Source organism: Mytilus edulis, chromosome 13 (genome assembly GCF_963676685.1).
Source record: "Mytilus edulis chromosome 13, xbMytEdul2.2, whole genome shotgun sequence".
Taxonomy (NCBI): Eukaryota; Metazoa; Mollusca; class Bivalvia; order Mytilida; family Mytilidae; genus Mytilus; species Mytilus edulis.
In genome coordinates this window covers 31578067-31599997 of record NC_092356.1, presented here as the reverse complement: position 1 = coordinate 31599997, position 21931 = coordinate 31578067, and the positions used below count along the sequence as shown (strand labels likewise).

The window sequence follows — 21931 nt, the reverse complement described above, 5'->3', positions numbered from 1 at the left end:
AAATATATTATTTAAAAAAATAAATATTACTTCTAATTACATGTTGATCAAAATACATGTAGGATACTCAAGATGTTGAAAACTTGTGACATATTCTTTTTTGTCATAGTTCTTAATTTGATAATTACATATGTAATTCACTGGTATCATTTGGTTGATAAAATTTTGATTAAAAGTCGTCTCTTGGAACCTATGGCACTAGAAGGGAACACAATGCATTGTATGATTAATATGAAAGTACCCAACAAAACATGAATTTAACAACATCTGTGATTTATTTTTCATCATGAAAAAATAAAAACACTACAATAATTATAACACTCTTAGAATGAACCCCACAGCATGAAAACACTGAAAAAAGTTTGACCCCACATGTACATTGAATTTTTTTTTTCACAAAAGATTTGCTAACAATGTCAAAACAAGTCTTCCAAGATCACTAATTACATAATACTGAACAAGTTTTTCTGTATTTCACTTATATCTTGACATCTTTAATTAATCTTGAAGTCTTAACAAAGTTTTTAAAAACAAATTCTGATAAATAAAGCCTTGTAAAACTAGAGGCTCTAAAGAGCCTGTGTCGCTCACCTTGGTATATGTGAATATTAAACAAAAGAAACAGATGGATTCATGACAAAATTGTGTTTTGGTGATGGTGATGTGTTTGTACATCTTACTTTACTGAACATTCTTGGTGCTTACAATTATCTCTATCTATAATAAACTTGGCCCAATGAAAATTGTTAAAAATTGACTATAAAGGACATTAACTCCTTAGGGGGTCAATTGACCATTTCAGTCATGTTGACTTATTTGTCAATCTTACTTTGCTGAACATTATTCCTTTTACAGGTTATCTCTATCTATAATGGTATTCCAGATAATAACCAAAAACAGCAAAACTTCCTTAAAATTACCAATTTAGGGACAGCAACCCAACAACCAGTTGTCCGATTCATCATAAAATATAAGGCCAGATAGATCTTGACCTGATAAACAATTTTACCCTTCGTCAGATTTGCTCTAAATGCTTTGGTTTTTGAGTTATAAGCCAAAAACTGCATTTTACCCCTATGTTCTATTTTTAGCTGTGGCGGGCATCTTGGTTAAATGGCCGGGTCATTGGACACATTTTTCAAACAAGATACCCCAATGATGATTGTGGACAAGTTTGGATTAATTTGGCCCAGTAGTTTCAGAGGAGAAGATTTTTGTAAAAAATTACTAAGATTTAAGAAAAATGGTTAAAATTGACTGTAAAGGGCAATAACTCCTAAAGGGGTCAACTGACCATTTCGGTCATGTTGACTTATTTGTAAATCTTACTTTGCTGAACATTATTGCTGTTTACAGTTTATCTCTATCTATAATAATATTCAAGATAATAACCAAAACCAGTAAAATTTCCATAAAATTACCAATTCAGGGCAGCAACCCAAAAACGGGTTGTCCCATTCATCTGAAAATTTCAGGGCAGATAGATCTTGACCTGATTTTAACTCCTGTTAGATTTGCTCTAAATGCTTTGGTTTTTGAGTTATAAGCCAAAAACTGCATTTTTCCCCTATTTTCTATTTTTAGCCATGGCGGCCATCTTGGTTGGTTGGTCAGGTCATCGGACACATCTTTTTAAACTAGATACCCCAATGATGATTGTGGACAAGTTTGGATTAATATGGCCCAGTAGTTTCAAAGGAGAAGATTTTTGTAAAAGATTACTAAGATTTAGGAACAATGGTTCAAAATTAACTATAAAGGGCAATTACTCCTAAAGGGTTCAATTGACCATTTCGGTCATGTTGGCTTATTTGTAAATCTTACTTAGCTGAACATTATTGCTGTTTACAGTTTATCTCTATCTATAATAATATTCAAGATAATAACCAAAACCAGTAAAATTTCCATAAAATTACCAATTCAGGGGCAGCAACCAAACAACAGGTTGTCCGATTCATCTGAAAATTTCAGGGCAGATAGATCTTGACCTGATAAACGATTTAACCCCATGTCAGATTTGCTCTAAATGCTTTGGTTTTTGAGTTAAAAGCCAAAAACCACATTTAACCCTTATGTTCTATTTTTAGTCCTGGTGGCCATCTTGGTCGGTTGACCGGGTCACCGGACACATTTTTAAAACTAGATACCCCAATGATGATTGTGGCCAAGTTTGGTAAAATTTGGCCCAGTAGTTTCAGAGGAGAAGATTTTTGTAAAAGCGGACGACGGACGCCAAGTGATGATAAAAGCTCACTTGTCCCTTTGGGCCAGGTGAGCTAAAAAGTGCTTTGTAGCCTTGAAATATAAATACAAATCCTACGGAAAGTTTGATGTTCTGATCATTAAAAACACTAAATTTTATTACCAATAACCCCAAATTGTAAAATTTTGTTCCAGATTCATTTTTAATTATAGATAAATACATAGGTTATCCCAAAAACTTCTGTAGGGATCTGGAGAAAGCAAAACCATAATTATTCTTTTAAACATTATGTCTCTTTCTCATATAAATTTTAAAATATATTTGAAAGCTGATGTTTACATGAATATTCAGATGTTTTAGTAAATATATCGTCGCTGTTATGCAAGAACCTCGTATCTAAGGTTTTGATAATTTTACACCAGACAGAAAAAACTGAAATCTTTTTATCGATTATTTAGAATTAAATATGTATTTTCCACTGTATGCGAAAATATCTGATATTCTAACCAATCAATTACCAAGACGAGCAAAAATTTCTGCACCTATTATGTATTTTCAAAGCTTTTCATTATGTAATAGCTTTGAGAACCTAAAATTGTTAAAACTGTACCTGTGATAATGTCAGCTGCTGTGCCATGTGTTTTTCTTAGAGATACGATATTTTCGCACAACAAAATGTCTCATCAATCCGACTACACTTTTTCGTCACATGTCAGAATTTGGGTTAATGATTGGTTAGAAGATCAGATATTTTCGCATACAGTGGAACATACATATTTAACCCTAAATAATTGATAAAAAGATTTCCGCAAAAAATTGAGATACGAGGTTTTTGCATAACACCGACGATATACAATACAACTATCAACAATCTGTATACAAGTCAATAAAAACTTTACAGAAAGGTATAAAAAGTTTATCACAATCACAATCACTTGTGAATTAAAAACCCACAATATTAGAAAATGTCCGATCTGTCTCTGAATTTATTCTCCAATTCCTCTTTCAATCGTTTCATCTAAAATGGAAAAAATATCCATAATAAATAAATCATCTACGATTGAAAAAAATAATCAATTATTATTTTTTGTAATAGAAGCATAAAATATTGGTCAGATTGATATTTTTTTTTGTAAGAAACTACTTTCCAAAGATACATCCTTGCATCAAGATATATAATTGTAAGTCACTAATCTCCTCAGATCTAAATTTGCTTATCTATTTATATTAAAATAACTCTGTTTTCAGTCATCAAATGGCCTTGAAACATAGCAGGGGCAGCAGATCCAGCCAGTTTTAAAAAGGAGAGGGGTTCCAACCCCTGGAACCCTGTATCCGCTTCATTTTGCCATAGGTTAATCGTTCTAGATTTTAAACATAGAAAAATAAATAATACTGAACAGAAATTTTATCTCTATAAATACAAACCTTTAGTTAATTGCTATTTCTGTCGTGTCCATTTTGCTTCCTGCTTGTTCTAGCATTCTCTCAACAATCTCCCAAAGACAGGATTCCTTGGGAAAGTCATTATCAACTAGATTTACAAGGTAGTGGCTATCATGTATGTGATTAATTATCTTCCGGGAGTCAGAATCCTCTGGGTATAATCTACCCCATGTTTCCTTCCACAGTCCAAACGCTTCATCCTGCAAAAAATATGAAAATTTAACAGAGTTGTTTTTTAAATGATTGTATGGCATGGAAGGTGTCAAACATTATTGTGTTGTCAAATCATAGTTTTTATATGAAATAAAGGATTTTTTCCTTGAAGATTTCATTTTACTTCTTCAGATTCATATTTAAAACTCAATGATATTTGGTTTTTTTCTACTTCCATAATTGACAAAACGGCAAGCCTCACGTTTTAAATTTGAAAATTTAACCGTCTCTAGTGGATAAATATCCTATCACACTCAATGCAGTGGTAGAATCTGTATTTATAGAGATCAGACCGATGGTTTTCCTGTTTTAATTGATTAACACTAGTCATTTAGTGGCCCTTCATAGTTTGCTGTTCAGTGTGAGCCAAGACTGTGTTGAAGGACGTACTTGGACCTATAATAAAACTTTTTATACATTGTGACTTGGATGGAGAGTTGTCTCATTGGCACTCATAACATAGCTTCTTATTTATATCTATAGTGATTAATTCCATATTCTTACCTTCCACGTCTGAAATGCAATTGGATCAACCACTGTTGGCTGAACAATCTCCTTTCCAGGGAACACACCCCAAGTAACAGCTATTGGACAAGATCTGTCACAACTAGTGTCAACATCCTGGCCCTAAAACAGAACATTTTGTATTATTAATAAAATTACTTGTTTCATCATAATACGCTATTTCTATTGGCTAAAAGCAATTTCATGTCAGTCTGAAATTAACAATCATTTCAAAATGAAATGTAACATTCATGATGACACAAGGTTCTTAATAAAGTACACAGATAAATAATAGAAATTGAATGATTCCTTTTGTATACAATTATATTATTTAAATTTATAGGATTGTTAAAGCGTTGACGATGAGCACATTTTTAGAATGAAGAGCAATCTCGCGTCATACAAAATGTACTCAGTCAATGCTTTTACACCCAAATAAATTTACAAAACGAATAATTCAATTCTTAAATGATAGAATATTCAACTAAAAAGTGACAGAACAATTTGACATATTGACAAACTATTGAAATTGGTATTGTAATAATCGAGTGTCAAGTGTAAATTGACATTCTTAGATGAAGGTTTTTATAAGTGTATTCCACCATCTTGGACGACACATGACTGCAAATAATTGGTACAGATTTTTTATTGAATTTTAAAATTGTACAGTCAAAAGGTGTATTATAAAGCAAAAACATGTGAAAGAGACCCAATTATTTTTTATGAATGGTAAGGAATGATATGAAAGGCCCAAAATCAACAGCCATTTTTTCCCCATTTTGACAAAAAGAAAACTTACGTTGTGGTTTATAATGTGATAGTTGACATATGGATAGTCTTCCAGGATCTTCTTTAGCTCTGCTACATTCTCAGCTGATGTGAAGAATTCTAAATATGCCTGCAATGAAAAGGTGTGTGTATAGAACATATCATGATACTTAAAATACAGTAAACTCTTATAATTATTAGCATTAGGAAGATATGTATTATAAAACAACTAGAAAAATTTTCCAGTAATATAATGAAGAAATTCTTCTTTCTCTTAGTATGGGTATGTAATACTTTCAAGTGAAATGAGTTTAATTCAGTACTAATCATTACATAGGCTACTAAAATATACTTGGTTTCATTAAATGATAATTCTAAAATCTCAACCTTATGCTCCTTTTATATTGTCACAAGTGTTCCTAATCTACTACTATCTGTTTGAATAAGTGTGTATGTGCTTAAATACCGAAAATTAATTGAAAGCTTGTTTATATTGAGATGTTCAATTACATGAAAAGAATTTCAAAATTCTGGTCAACACCTTTTACTGGGGAAACCCTAATAATCGTGATGGTTGTCAAGTCTGCCATTACAGAGTAAAACAGATCACCACTTCATGCAAACCTTCTGAAAAATATATCCTCCTGGAGTACCACATCCAACATTAGGGTCTGTGGAGGGCGCAGCGTTGATATTAGGCTGATAATTTATAGTCATCACACCCCTTTTATTTACAACTGCTAGCTTTTCTTGAATGATGTTTCTGGATAAAGCTCTTCATCTACCCATGGGATATTTTTCACCTATATAAAACGAAATGTACATGTACATTATTATATAGCATTGGAAAATTCTCAAATAATAATTTCTACAATGTTATAAAATTGTCATAGATGCAACAAATATACTTATGTATGAATATCAAAGTTCCTGTGGTGGTTTGAAAAATAATTACAGAAAAAAGAATGGTTTTATCTGTCATTTTTATAGCATCAAAGCCAGATAAAACATAATGTAAGCAATATTTTTTTGGTGTGTTTTAAATCAATATAATTTAATTTCAGTGATCTGTAGTTTAATTTCCACATGTCACAAAAATATCCTCAAGGATTCAATGGCTAAAATTATGATTATTGTTTTTAAAGTTTGAATAATGTTGTAGGATGAATGTTGGAGCTTTGCATTAATTATGTACCCTCTATGTGTTTTGAACGGACGGACATGGTTTAATGGTTACTAGACCAGGCCTCACCTCTGGTATTGCAGGTAAATATGCCAAACTTATAGTCGCACAACTGCTCATGAAAATTAAAGTAAATAAACCATTAGATAAGCATGATAAAGGCTTATGTATGTGCAATCATATATTGACCCATTCATATCCAAATTTGTTTGCACTGTGCAAGGAATATTAGTCAACTGAATAATAAAATTTAGACTGTTTGATGTTGTTTTTATACCCAACTCTAAAATAGTCTACCCAAAACAATTCCTGACACAAATCATTTCAAATTTTTTCTTAAGATTTTCCCTAATCATTTTTTTGTCAAAAACATTTAACATGTAAAATAAATCCATCCCTACCTACCAAAAAATAACAAGGCATGAATAGGCAACAAAGAATTTGTCAAGGGTGGAATAAAGACTTACATATGTGCATTCATATATTGACCCATTTATATCAATTTTAGTTTGCACCCTGCAAGGGATATATATAATTCTCTTATAAATTTAAATCCTTTAATTCTTTTCAAAGATTTGCAGAAAGTTGTGTTCTGAATATGTGACGTCATCAGAAAAGGTCGCCTTCTTCATGATGTCACAATAGGAAATTCAAAAGAAACCAACAAAATTTGACTTTTTACTTTTTCAATAAAATTGAGAAAGGAAATGGGGAAGGTGTCAAAGCGACAACAACCCGACCATAGAGCAGACAACAGCCGAAGGCCACCAATGGGTCTTCAATGTATCGAAAATTCCCGCATCCGTAGGTGTCCCTCAACTGGCCCCTAAAAATATGTATACTAGTACAGTGATAATGGATGTCATACTAAACTCCGAATTATACATAAGAAACTAAAATTAAAAATCATACAAGACTAACAAAGGCCAGAGGCTTCTGACTTGGGACAGGCGCAAAATTGCGGCAGGGTTAAACATGTTTAGGAGATCTCAACCCTCCCCTATACCTCTAGCCAATGTAGAAAAGTAAACGCATAACAATACGCACATTAAAATTCAGTTCAAGAGAAGTCCGAGTCCGATGTCAAAAGATGTAACAAAAGAAAATAAATAAAATGACAATAATATATAAATAACAACAGACGACTAGCAGTTAACTGACATGCCAGCTCCAGACCTCAATTAAACTGATTGAAAGATTATGTCTTCATCATATGAATATCAGGCACAATATATTATTAGTTATCTAAGTTCATATCCGTAGATATGGATATTTTAACACCCTGATGTACCCCAGTATAGCCGAGGGGTGTACAGGGTACTGAAGGGTGTTAAAATATCCATATCTACGGATATGAACGTAGATAACGAATTTATCCCCGGTCTTAGTCCGAATCGGGCGAGTTTTATTGAAATTCGGGTACAAAGTGTAACGCGAAAACAACGTTTTTTTCATTATCTAAAAAAGTTTTATTGAAATTTGGAAATTTTACATATTTTTACGTGGTGTAGGGTACTACCTTTGGTAGAACCCTACAGGTAGTCAAATATAAGACGTTTTTAATACGGAGACCGAGAAATTTGATTGAGTCAAATTTGGCGCTCAATGTTGTGGGTGTTACGCCATAGATGGTGTGACGTCAACGTGGGTAATTTGCATAGCATGTCAGTAGTCCCATTCCTTGAAAATGTGACAGTCAAGTGATGCATTAAATGAAATGAGTGTAAATGATCGGCATAATAGGACAACATCGTTAGTGAATTAAATATTAAATTACAAACAGCACAGATTTCAATATTTTACAAGGAGCAATCATGGAACTAAGGAAAACTTGCGTGAAGTTTCCCGGGATAATGGTTAGCAATATCCGGGGATATGGCTTAGCAACACCCAGGGGCTATGGGTTTTGTAACGACGTGCATTAACCAATCAAAATCCTAGATATATACTAAACCGGGGATAAATATATATATTCCAAAATTCTGACACTCATTATTTCCCCTTTAAATGGAAACATCTTTTTTTGCTTACTAAAATAATTTAAGGTTTTAAAATTTAAAAAGAGTGGGAATCAGATATCATTTGATAGCAACTGAATTTATCCAATTTCAATATACATTTGTATTATAGAGCCTATGGCTAAACATCTGTTATAGGGAAAAAAGATAACTGTCTATTAACCCCAAAAGAATCTTCATTGCTCTACCACTGTGTATTTAAGGAATCCATTTACCTTTACTCCTTCTGAGTTGGGCTCTCCTGTAATATACGAGTAAAATACTCTCCAAACGTCTTCTTCACTTTTAAGCTCTGACCCCCACATATTTAGCATGTCCTCTTTTGGCGATTTATGTTTCAAGTAAGACAAATAATAGTCTGATATATCACCAAATGATGCAGCCGAGGAATTACCACACCGTCCGTTTGGAAATTCATCCCAGTTAGATGTCCGATGAACATAACTATTGGGTCTCATTCGCCAAAATATTAGTCGCACATCTTCCTTGGTCCTGTTATAATGGGCCGAGAGTTTAAATAGTAAAGGTTTTGCAGGTTCTTCAAGCCACATACCAAGTCTTTTGAGAATATCAATTGTTGCAACTTCTCGATTTAGTGTATAGAAATGTAGGCCATGAATTTGATCACTGTTCAATAATTCTTTACATATTGTTGTGGCCTGATCTATTCCATTATTTCTTATGGCTTCATCATTGTCTTTGATTGGATTGATAGCGTCTATAATTTCTTGCGGTACCTCTAAACGAGACAGTTTCACAATGTGTCGCAGTGACTGGTATGCCTAGAAATAAAATCATATTAACTTTTATTAAGATTCTTTCTTGAATTCAAAATATAAATGACTACAGTACTGTGGATTGATGGATAAAACTTAAACATCCACTGGCAAAAATTGCACACATTTCAGGTTGAAAACACATTTGAAGGATATGAATATCAAATTGGCAATGTAATTGTGTTTGACTTACAATCTTAGTTTCATTTAGTTTTTTAAGAGAGAATGCCATGAACCATCAAGCTTCCTCCCTAATATTGATTGAAACTACATTTTATGAAAAACCCATTGTTACTCCAGTTTTGGGTCAAATGAAACAATGTTAATATATATTATTGAAATGCAAAAACAACACATTAGTACTATTAAGATGGTCAATTTAGAATTGAAAAATATAAAAATAGAATTTTGAAGTTTCTGAGCCAAGCTTGATGTGTGACATTCCCTCATACTATATAAGAATTGCCGGGATTTTAAGCGCAAACGAGACCTTGTATATCCTCGATTAATTTGAAAATGCACTAACCAGTAATTTACAACACAAATTTGCATCATACGCACATATATATAGATTCAAAATTAAATTTTAAAATATAGGCTCTTCAGGAAAAGTAAAAAAATTATAAAGAATAAGAATAAAAGGGAAAATAAAAAGCCCGAAATAGCAATGAAAATAACAGTATGTTATAAATCACTGACTTCTGAGCTGGTGTAATCCTGCTGGACTTAATGTGCACAAGCAGTTATATATACCAAGTTGTTTAGAAAAGAACACTTTAAAAATTCCGTTTGTCATTTTGTAGACTAACTTTGTATACTATGAAGCGGAAAGCAGAATGTTGTGAAATCGTGTATTACGGAAAGATGAACGACCGAGGAAGCGTGAATTAATCTTAAATACAGACATCCAATATGTGCATGTGTATTGCTGTAAGTTAAGGAAGAGTCAATCAACTCTATGTTTTCAGGCACTATTTGTACCATTAATCTGAAGGTCACGATCTGGAAGTTGTCATTGGTTTGTCAAACATATACACTAGCTAAATGTCTAGTGAACATGTTAATAACATATCTTGTCTGCACGATTCATGTTAATACCTAAAATTGAGAACGGAAAATTTGAATGTATCACAGAGAAAGCAACTCGACCAAAGATTAGAGACAGCCAAATGCCACCAATAAACCTTCGACACATTGAGAAAATCACCCATCTGGAAGTGGGATTTAGCTGGCCCCTTAACAAAAATGTGTACTAATTCAGCAAAAAAAAAGTCTGAAATATATAAATGATCTATAATAAAAAAAATAAAACAAATATAGAAGACTAACAAAGGTCACAGGCTCCTGACTTTGGACAGGCGCCAAAAAAAAAGCGGCAGAGGTTAACACGTTCCATCAGATATGAACCCTCACCTTACCTTTACCTTTAGCCAATTAAAAAAACCCAAACACACAGCAATGTCCACAGTAAAACTCAGTTTAAAAGAAGTCCGAGTTAAATTTCCAATAAGGTAACAGAAGAAACTTAGCAAAAGGATAATGATATATAAATTAATTAAGGACTAGTAACAGTTGCCATCACACGATCTCGATTATTTTGATCAAAGATGATTTTTTAATCATATGAATATCAAGCGCATGCATTCATTTCGGGTTAAATAGCATACCATCATAAAATATATGAGAAGAAAATAACTTATATCATGCCAATAACTGGTTCTTAGATTAAATGTGTTTTTTGCCAATGCAAAGACCCTATGTGTAAATCTATTTTAATTCCAAAATATGTCATCTTTAATCACAACAGTATCGTAACTATATGAATAAGTCTGTTAAAAGGTTAATCTAGGTGTTGAGGTGAATGACGAAAATGTTTTGCTTTATTTTGAATAATATCATAAAAGATTGGATGTGAATTCAAAATACCTGAAAGTATAACATATCTCTGCATGTTAATATAATATTTACGTATGATGTCCCAGTACCAATTATATAATTCTGTAAATGTTTTTACTAGTTTGGGATATCGAAAACCCTTGTGTAGTAATTTGTTTGTCATACAGATATATCTTTCGTTAAATTCAAATACGTTGCTTCATACAAGGGTGACTGCGTTTTTAAAGGATTTTTAGGACGATTGACAACATCTTGATAAAACTGTCTTCACGACTCATAACTTAAATTCATGACGAATCTTTATCATATTTAGATTCTCTTTGCAATTTATTGATTTCATTACTAAATACGTTATTGGAAGAGATATATTACGTGTTGACCACATCATTGACCATTTTTTACTTTTTTTTTTTATTCTTTTGTTTTTTATGTAAGTATGATGTGTTGTTACGTTTTCCGGTCATTGTGTTATTGTGCTATGGGGAATTTTTGTATTCTTATCTTTCATTTTTGCTAAAGTGCTTTGTCTATATGTTTTTGTGCTTCTTAGCTACATATTTGTTTGATTTTATTAGTGATTGAGATTATAACACAATTTAGACTGCTGAACTATTTTTGACATTTTTACCTATTAAGTCTGTTTGTTTTGTTCACACGAAGTTGTCAATATAATGGAACTTGATACGACCGTCATGCAAGTTAGGGGTTTATCGAGCTTAAAAACAAGGTTTAATCCACCATTTCCTACATTAGTAAATGCCTTTATCAAGTCAGTTTTATGATTTTGCCATTTGATTAGGGACTTTCCCTGTCTTTGTTTTTCCTCGGAAATCAGTTTTTTTGTGATTTAACTTTTTTTGGTAATGCCATCAAAGGGGAAGGTAGGGGTTGACCTGTTGTGTGGAGTCTACCATAATTAACCGCTTAAGTATAACGAGTTTGGTAGCATAGAATATGCAGGTTGAATTCAAACATATAAGATTTGGTTATATAATACAATAAAAAGTTACAAGTTGAGCAGACTTATGAAGTCTTCTCTATTCAACATATCTAATAATACAGTATATATATCAGAACATGCATACATTCAATATTATTTTATCATTTGAATGAACTGGACAGAAAATTCCAAAAGCAAAAACGAAGAAGTAAAACGACAATAACTTTAATGACGATGTGCATGCTGTCATATTTTTTTTTATCATTAGAATCTGTTTAACCCTTTAATTAAGTAAAAATCCTGTTAAGGTAGTAACATTTTGCTTAACTACGTATACTCGAGATAAACAGTTTAAAAAAAATACTTAACAGACAATTATCTTCTGTAGATTTTGAAGTCTGATAGGATTGTTTGGAGACTCACTTTGTCTGAATATAAATATACATACATTAGGAAATGATCCGAACCATCACGTTACACACTGAAGTTTCAAGATGGCTAATACATGATATATAAGAATCTGCATTGAAAAAAGCAGAACATCAAAGTTGGGTAATTATGATGCTATATTTGAAACTTTCAAACTGAATCAGTTTCGACATATATTTTTTACCTTTTTAATTTTGAATTCTATATTCTTTTTGTATCAGGTTCGCATGTACAATATTATCTGGACGAAACTATGAGCTTATATCACCTCGGAAGATCCCTCATAACTATTATATTATAATTGAATGTACTGATTCTTTATATAAATTAATATGATCTGTTTGTATATAGGCTGACATTTCCAGAGGCAATCAAATTGCATCATTTCAATTAAATTTAATATAGAAGTATTCTATGGAATACAAGGCCATTCAGTTATAGTACATTGGAGGACACAAGTCGTTAAACTGGTAAGCAAAGCTGAAAACAATAACAGAAATATTGAACTCCGAGGAACAATCAAAACAGGAAGTCCCTGATCAAATGGCAAAATCAAAAGCTCAAACATATTAAACAACTGTTATATTCCTGACCTGGTACAGGCATTTTCTTATGTAGAAAATGGTGAATTAAACCTGGTTTTATAGCTAGCTTAACCTCTCACTTGCATGACAGTTGCATAAAATTCCATTATATTGACAACGATGTGTGAAAAACAAACAGACATAAAATAATTTTATCTTTTTGTATATAGAACTTTTCACGGAGTTCAGTATTTTTTTATTTTACTTATTATATACCCATAGGTCAACTCAAACGCAATTGTCAATTCATCCTTATAGTAGGAGTTGTTACCTTTGAAAAAACATTTGGGGTGTTTGTTTCCTACGTCAATAATTCATTTTCGTGTGTGTTCATGTTTCTTGATTAACCTTCATTAGGTATCGATAAATCCCTGTTATGTGATGTTGTCATTATAGTGTTATATTTAATATTGCCATAAAAGCGCAAGGTTTTGCTAGCCACAAAAAAAAAGGCTCAATCTACCATTTTGTCTTAAAATGTCCTGCACTAAGCCATGCAAACAGCAGTTGTTTCTGATAGTTAGTTTCTATGTGTGTTGCATTGTTGTTTTGTTTTTTGTTGCACTTCAGTGTTTCGTTGTTTCATAGTTGATATGTTCACTCAGTTTTAGTTTGTAACGCGAATTTGTTTGCTTTCAATCAATTAATGACCTTTTTTTAACAGCTGTATCCTACTGTTGCCTTTATTTAGTCGATGTTGGTACGCAAACACGGATAATAACTTCTATGTCTACAAACTCGATTCTGAATAAATGCACATGTAAACAAAATATTACATGGTTTTCCCTTTTTCTAAAACGTAAATTATATAATCATTTAGAGTTGTATTCATCGTGTTTTCCTATAAGATTGACAAGGTTAAATTACCTTCTATAGTATCCTGTAGGCTTTACTTCCTTATCACAGCATATATAAATACCGGGAACGCATGTCATACTCGACAGGACATCCGGAGACAATCAAGGTAAATCAAATGTATTTCTGCATTTTGCAATTTTGAATTTGGTGGATCGAACATGATATTAGAACTAAGAACAGATCTCATTAGATAACACTATCAATTCTGTGACTTAATAATAAAATACTAAACCTATAAACAAAAACAAAATTAATAAGATAACATTCAGTTATTATTTCCGAATTATCTTAATGATTGAGGTTGTGAGACGAAATTTAAGAACACATGATCTATTTCTTATGTCTGGTTTTGAATGCTTTGAGAAGAGCTAAGTCTTTAATAGATTGTTGAAAAATATTCAATAAGGGACCAACAAAAGACAGTTGTTGTTTTATTCCATATTCCGAGAGAAGAAAATGTATTTAATGACAAACATATATCGAAACAAATTTTACATGAAACATTTTACCATAACGTTGCATGTAAAAACGCGTGACGTTTACCGCGCTGAATAACACTTTATCAGGTGAATATGCGTTTTTATTCAAAATCCAATTGATGTAGAGAAACCTACTAAAATAATACCAATCTTGTATTTTCTTCTTTAAAAAAATCAAATGAAGAAGCAAAAAATAACTTTTCTAAGAAATCAAAGATCGAAAAATATTCAACTAAAAACAAATGAATGAAAAATAAAAGAATAACTCTTCCGAGAAATCAAATATCGAATAGTATTCCATATTGGTATTATTATTATGTCGGCCTGAGTGAATATAATTTTTCAAAAGTCAATAAAACCGCATATTAATTTCATCAAAAGACAGTAATTGTATAATATTTGATTTTTCGGAAGAGTTATTCTTTATTTTTCATTTATTTGTTTTTAGTTGAATATTTTTCAATCTTTGATTTCTTGCAAGAGTTATTTTTTGTTTCTTCATTTGATTTTTGATCAGAAGAAACAACCAGAAAACTAGATAATACAATTAACTATCTAATTACTACTTCAATTAAATATTAATTAGTATTATAATTTTCACTGTTATTAATATAAGTTAGATGAGTCATACAAATTAAAAAATGAATTTCATCCTAATTCTCTTAATTTTCGGAACACGTTTTAGAAATTTATATGTGACGTCACTTTGGGCGGTGCATTGACTATGGCTTAGAGGGCTGTGATTTTGTAATGTATTCGTTTTTTATCCTATAGCTAGTCACCACTTCAGTTCAATCATGTATATTTATGATATAGTCATTATATAAAATATACTGTTTGCAAAACTATGTATTGTTCTTGATAATAATGATATTTTTGTCCCAGGCGGATAACCCTGGCCTCCCAACTTTTTTGGAACTTTTGGTCCTCGGCGATCTTCAACTTGGTAGTTGTTATGGTTTGCAAACTTTTTACACCTGAGCATAGTTTTGTGTGGACTTAGCGCACGTCTGGTGTATAAACATATTTTTTAACCTGTTACCTTTGGATGGCTATTATTCGTTTGTTTTCCTCGTCCTATATTTTCTCCTATTAATCTGTTTATTTATTGTAACCCTGTCGTGTAATGTTGTCATTTTAATGTTATAATTAACACTGTCATTAAAGCAGGAGGTTTGGCATGCCAAAAAAAACAGGTTCAACCCACCATTTTTTCATAAAATGCCCTATACCAAGTCAGTAAAATGGCCATTGTTACATTAAAGTTCGTTTCTGTGTGTGTTACGTTTCGGTGTTGTGTCGTAGTTCTCTTATATTTGATACGTTTCCCTCAGTTTTAGTTTGTAACCCGGATTTGTTTTTTCTCTATCGATTTATGAATTTTGAACAGCGGTATACTACTGTTGCCCTTTTTTTTTTTATTCATTTGATTTTTTTAAAGAAGAAAATACAAGACAAATTTATCTTTATTCTCAAGACTAATGGGTTTTTTTGGTGATAGAAAATTTTAAATTGTGTCCAAAAAGTTACACAAATTTAGTTGTACCGACAATCACAGAATTGCTTTGCGAAGAACATAATATCTATTTTTTTAATAGTTTAATTTTTAGATTTATGTTAATGCAATGTCACAAAAACGACAAATAAATGCAAAGTTACGACTTTACGTGTGTATTTTTAGTAAAGTAACCATTTATCTATTTTGAATGGTCTTTATCTTGCATTGTATTGTATAAGTACTTTGTTTTGTAAATAGATGGAGCATTTCAAACTAGCCATCCTTGTCATAACCGTTTTCATTGGATTAACACATGGTCCTGTTAATGTAAGTTGTTTTGATGGTGGTGAAGACGTTGAATTTATAGTTGTCGAAGACGATGGTGGTGGATTTGGCGGTGGAGGTGGATTAGGCGGTGGCGGCGGCGGTGGCGGCGGCATGATGGGTGGTCTTGGTGGAGCGCTAGGTGCCCTGTTAGCATTACCCCTCCTTTGTAAGTACTAGTAAACAAAAAAGTAAAATCACAAAAATACTGAACTCCTAGAAAAATTCAAAATGGAAAGTCCCTAATCAAATGGTAAAATCAAAAGCTCAAACACATCAAACAAATGGATAACAACTGCCATATTCCTGAATTGGTACAGGAAACATTTACTACTTATTGTTTTACGTTCGTTGATACTTTTTAATAAATTATGTTATAGCTAAACTCTGCAATGAAAGTTTTATCATGAAGACATGTTCTGTTTAACTATTGTTAGAATTGTATGCTGAAAAACATTTATACGGATTGATATTTTATTATTTTTGTTTGAAAAGTATTTGATGAATAAAATTGAGAATTGAAATTGGGAATGTGTCAAAGAAAAAACAACCAAAAAAACCAGGAAACAGCCGAAGGCCTCAAATGGGTCTTCAACACTGCGAGAAAATCCCGCACCCGGAAGCGTGATTCAGCTGGATATAAAATTGTCCACTAATTTCTGTTATTGTTTTACAATCACAATAATGTTAATTCGCCTTTTCAGAATCTAATGCATTCTGGGTAATATTTTCAAAAACGTACACCAACTATTGTGATTGGTTTAAAACATTCCAAACAATGGAAATTAAACCAATGCATTAACGTTATTTTCATTTTGGTGTACGAACAATGAGATTACCCATAGTCCTTTAGATTCGGAAAAGGCGAATTGACTTTCTAAATGATGGTTTTAACAGTACTTGATAATGATTATCATGATGTCTACTGTCATACCATTTTATCATCTATGTTCTAAACTTTTAATGGATAATAAAACCATGTATAAAATGTGTAATATTCTGGTTGATGAAAACTGATCTTTGTTATGTTGTTCATACGAAAAAAATACTTTTATTTTTTATTACTTAAAAATAATTAGATAAAAGCATAAAATAATAATAATAATAATGATTATAATATAAACAAAAATATTTATACAGTTTGTAGTCACTCAAAAGTTTTTAAACGTCTTCATTTTTGGTTAGTGTTAATGTTTCTAATTATTTAAACATATCTTCTCCCAAATATTCAAAAGGTAAAATATCATTTTCTACTTTACAATTTCTACTATCTATTACTATGTTATCGAAGGAAACTTGCGAATATTGACACAGGTTTGCAACAAGAACGGGAATGTAAACAATGCACTAGAAATTAAGAAAACCATCAGGTTTAAAAAAATTTCGATATTTTTCATATTCTTTGATACCTAAAAAATGCTTTTCTCTGGAGTAGCAAGAACAGAAAGAAAATTACCAAAATTGGCTTAGTTTAGCTTCTGATTTAAAAAAAAACCAACAAATTACTGAATTAAAAAGTTTACGTCTGTTTCAAAAGGATATATAACTAGCTATATTTTAATCATAGTATACGCTAAAAACATTCCCCAAAGTAATAAATTTTGACTGCCTCTATCAAGGCTGATAGTAAAACAATACTTGAGATACAAAAGCATATTTTTAGTAACCTTAGGATTGTTAAGAACACATCAATTAAAGTTTCAACTTACTTTTTATTATTTTCAGTTAACCATTAAATGAAAATAATACCGTTTTTAAAAATCAATTTACAATCATCGTCGGACATTTTCACCTCTATGCTATTGTAAACTATGGTTAATCGGTTCAATTAATTTTACTGTTGAATGGTTTTATGTGATATTCGTTTGACGTGGCTCGGTACTTTCATTTTTTGGTGGTGTGTTTTGTATTTGCGACTTTTTGTATTTCTTTGGTTCTTATAACGTGACTCTGTACTTTAAAAGATCCCGTCAGTATGATATTGTTTTATTTTATGTCATTATGATATATTTCTTTTATGAATTACAATATACGTTGAACCACAAACGTCAAAATCATTCAATCGCGTAGTGAAATTAACTATTTGTGGATTCTTATAAATTCTATATATAACTTTTGGACTTGTTTAAATCTCAGTCTATTTCTGAAATTTATTCTTACATACTTTTGATTTTTTAACCCTGTATGCTAACATTGCCTAGGTAAATTTTAAAATTGTTTGTATGCACATTGAACGACAAATCTATGTGACGTATAAAATTTTCTGACGTCAGACACACAAATCAATGAATGTGTTTGTAGATAGATGTTTTTGTGTTCTGTTATTAAAATTGTTCCTTTTAAAATTGTTATACGATGATGACTGATGTACCCATATTCTGACTATTTTATTTATTGTGTCTGTTTAGTTAACGCATCAATGTAAATATTGATGAGACTGTCATCAAAGTGAGAGGGTTAGCGCTATAAAACCAGGTTTAATCCACCATTTTCTACATTTGAAAATGCCTGTACCAAGTCAGGAATATGACAGTTTGATGCGTTTTGTTATTTGATTTTGCCATGTGATTATGGAATTCCCGAATTGATTTTCCTCTAAGTTCAGTATTTTTGTGATTTTACTTTTTTTCAATACTTGCCTAACCTTGTCATACGAGAGCTTTATTCTAGCCCTTGATTGGAATCTTGTTTAACACAAATTAATATAACGAAACTATAAACATATGTTAAACAACTGGGAGGTTTGGATAGGTATAAAACCAGACTTGACATATTATTAAAATAAAAAACCTGTACTAAGACAAGAATATGGCAGTTGTTTTACACTTGTTCCGTTGATTTTTAGCGCTTTTTCTAATTTGCTTTATATTGCATTATTTTGCCATAGTAGTATATCAAACATATTTATTATTTTATTGCAGTTGCGGCTTTGAGCGCAGCACAAGCACCAGCAGCACCAGCAGCACCAGCACCAGCACCAGCACCAGCACCAGCAGCAGCAGGTACATATTATACTTATTTGATCCACGTGCCTCTTGCTAGAATTTGTGATCACATCGGGGAAGGGCATATTAAACTTACTTGTCCCTAGTGCCTCTGGCTAGCAATTTTGATCACGTCGGGGAAAGTCATATTAAACTTATTTGGTCTACGTGCATCTGACTAGCATTTAAAAGTAGTATTTGAAACAAGTCAATACGTGAAATACATTTGGGAAAATAAGGCCAATGTTTCTTTCTGAAATCTACTAAAACTTATACCTAATGATGACGGCAACACACATTTTCATAACTGTTATCACACTTGAATACATTTTAGTATACAGTCGTTTGTAAGGAAGGATGGCAATTCTATCAAAATAGTTCATAACTCAATCTTATTCTATAATAATGTAGGTAACGATGAATTGAAAACATAATTCAAATGTTAATTCATTTATTGAAATCAACCAGTTGAAAACATTTGAGTTTTGATCATTTCGTCATACTGGTTTTTTTTCATTTCATTTTATCCATTGTTTTTGAAAAAATATCAATATACTTGACATTCATACTAATGCATGCCATGCTATAAATCAATAAATTATTGTAATTACATTTGCATTTAAATTGGTTAATAATTTTGCAAAATATAAAATAATTGAGAAACCTCTTAATGAAGCCATTTCATACATTTGCAGACCTATGTTTTTTTTATATACCTAATTTGATCGTCACCTAGAAAAAAATTGTATTGCTTTTTTTTTTAAAGTTTTGCACTGACTTATAAGAACAGTCATTAAGAAAAAAAGAAAAATTACAAAAATAATGAACTCCGATGAGAATTCAAAACGAAACGTCCCGAATCCAATAACAAAATCAAGTGATAAAACACATCAAAGGAATAGACAACAATTGTCCTATTCCTGACTTGGTACAGGCATTTTCAAATGAAGAAAATGGTGAATTGAACCTTGTTTTAAAGCCCTAAACCTCTCAATTGTATGAAGGTGTGTTACAATCCAATTCATAATCAACACATAAATAGTTACATGAAAGGTTAAGCCACTGTTTGAAAAATGCTGAGACGAGAGATGGAAACTACATATTATATACACAAATATATATGAATAAACTCATCATAGATACCAGGACTAAATTTCATATGTATACCAGACGCGCGTTGCGTCTACAAAAAACTCCTCAGTGACGCTCGAATCCAAAAAAGTTACTGATTTTAAAATTTATTGAACTAAGGGTTCTTAGTGGTTGAATTGAAGTCAGTTTTATTTTGTCGCATCTGATTGAAGATCAATGAAATACGTCATTTCCTCAATAAAATTTATTTTTTCCTATTTGAAAACACTTGAAATGTGCTATCAAAATCTTTGCAAAGAATATATTTTTTATTTGTTTGGACAATTCGTGTGACAAATGTACATTTTTTCCAAAACAAGGAGAACATCATACAACATCCTTGTAAAAATAAGGAGATGTGGGATTATTATTAAAGAGACAACTATCCACCTAATTCCAAATGGAGTGCAATTATAGGAAACCGCACAGACTTCAACAATTACTATATCGTATATCGTATAGTCAGCTATAAAACGCCCAACAGGAAACATATGAAACAATGCAATTGAGAAAACTAACCACCTAATTTATAGAAAAACAATTTAAGAAAAAGAAATACATGAACCAACGTCAACTACAGGCTCCTGACAACCCGGTTCAGATGCATGCAAACAGACCTGCGAAATACAGTATTTGATTTAATATTGGCCGTTCTGCATACAACAGGTTCGTATGCAGGCAGACCTGAGAAATACAATGTATACATTAAATGTAGACTTTAGCACACACCATGTTCGTATGCTGACATAAAGAATTGTTTTACATTATCATATCGGGGCCTTTCATAGCTGACTATGCGGTATGGGCTTTGCTCATTGTTGAAGGCCGAACGGTGACCTATAGTTGTTAATGTATGTGTCATTTTGGTCTCTTGTGGATAGTTGTCTCATTGGCTATCATACCACATCTTCTTTTTTATATTACTGATATTTTGCAATTTATGAATTGGTTTTCTATTTCAGCTCCTGCTCAGATTGTTGTTCAGGTTCCTGTCCTTGTCACGACTCCCACACCTGCACCGCCTGCTGGCGGCCGCTAATCTTAGATGTGTATATGCAAAAAGACATGTTGTGTGGACCAATCATGTGCTTTTGTATGTTAATATAAATCAATAAAGATGTGTTAATTATTGCCTTGTTTTCTGCCAAAATAAAATGACATAGTGTAAAATTCTCAGAGAGTAGTTACCACTACTACTGGAGTTACCACTACTGCTGCAGTAACCACTACTGCTGCAGTAACCATAACTGCTGCAGTAACCACTTCTCCTGCAGTTATTACACTCCTGCTGCAGTTACCATTGCTCCTATTGTTATTTAACTACTGCTCCAAGTACCACTACTGATGCAGTTACCAAGTCTGCTGCAGTTATCATTACTGCTGCAGTTTCTACTACTCCTGAAGTTGTAAAAACTTCTGTTCCAGTTACCATTGCTGATGCAGTAACCAGTACTGCTGAGTTACCAATACTACTGCACTAAACATTTCTTCTGCAGTTACCATTACTGCTGCAGTTACCACTACTTTAGCATTTGTTAAAACTTCTACCCAGTTACCACTACTGCTGCAATTAGCACTACTGCTACAGTTAGCACTATTGATGCAGTTATCACTACTGCTATAGTTACCACTACTGCCACAGTAACCACTACTGCCACAGTAACCACTACTGCTGCAGTTACCATTTACTGCTGCAT

General features: G+C 32.0%; 1 protein-coding gene and 1 pseudogene across 3 annotated transcripts; one reads left to right on the top strand and one right to left on the bottom strand.

Annotated features, from left to right (window-relative positions):
• Positions 1-3057: 3057 nt before the first annotated feature.
• LOC139500245 (methylenetetrahydrofolate reductase (NADPH)-like) lies at positions 3058-9343 on the bottom strand (annotated as a pseudogene).
• Positions 6302-21361, top strand: LOC139499985 (cuticle protein 79-like). Of its 3 annotated transcripts, none has more exons than XM_071288659.1 (4): positions 6302-6400; positions 16054-16288; positions 19041-19121; positions 21194-21361. In XM_071288659.1, exons 2-4 carry the CDS (start codon positions 16054-16056, stop codon positions 21271-21273), a joined length of 396 nt encoding a protein of 131 aa, XP_071144760.1. In that variant the 5' UTR covers positions 6302-6400; the 3' UTR covers positions 21274-21361. The 3 variants fall into 3 exon arrangements, with proteins under 3 accessions (XP_071144760.1, XP_071144759.1, XP_071144758.1); XM_071288658.1 differs by lacking the exon at positions 6302-6400 and adding an exon at positions 13814-13924 and having other exon boundaries at positions 21197-21361; XM_071288657.1 differs by lacking the exon at positions 6302-6400 and adding an exon at positions 13814-13924.
• The last annotated feature ends 570 nt before the right edge of the window (positions 21362-21931 follow it).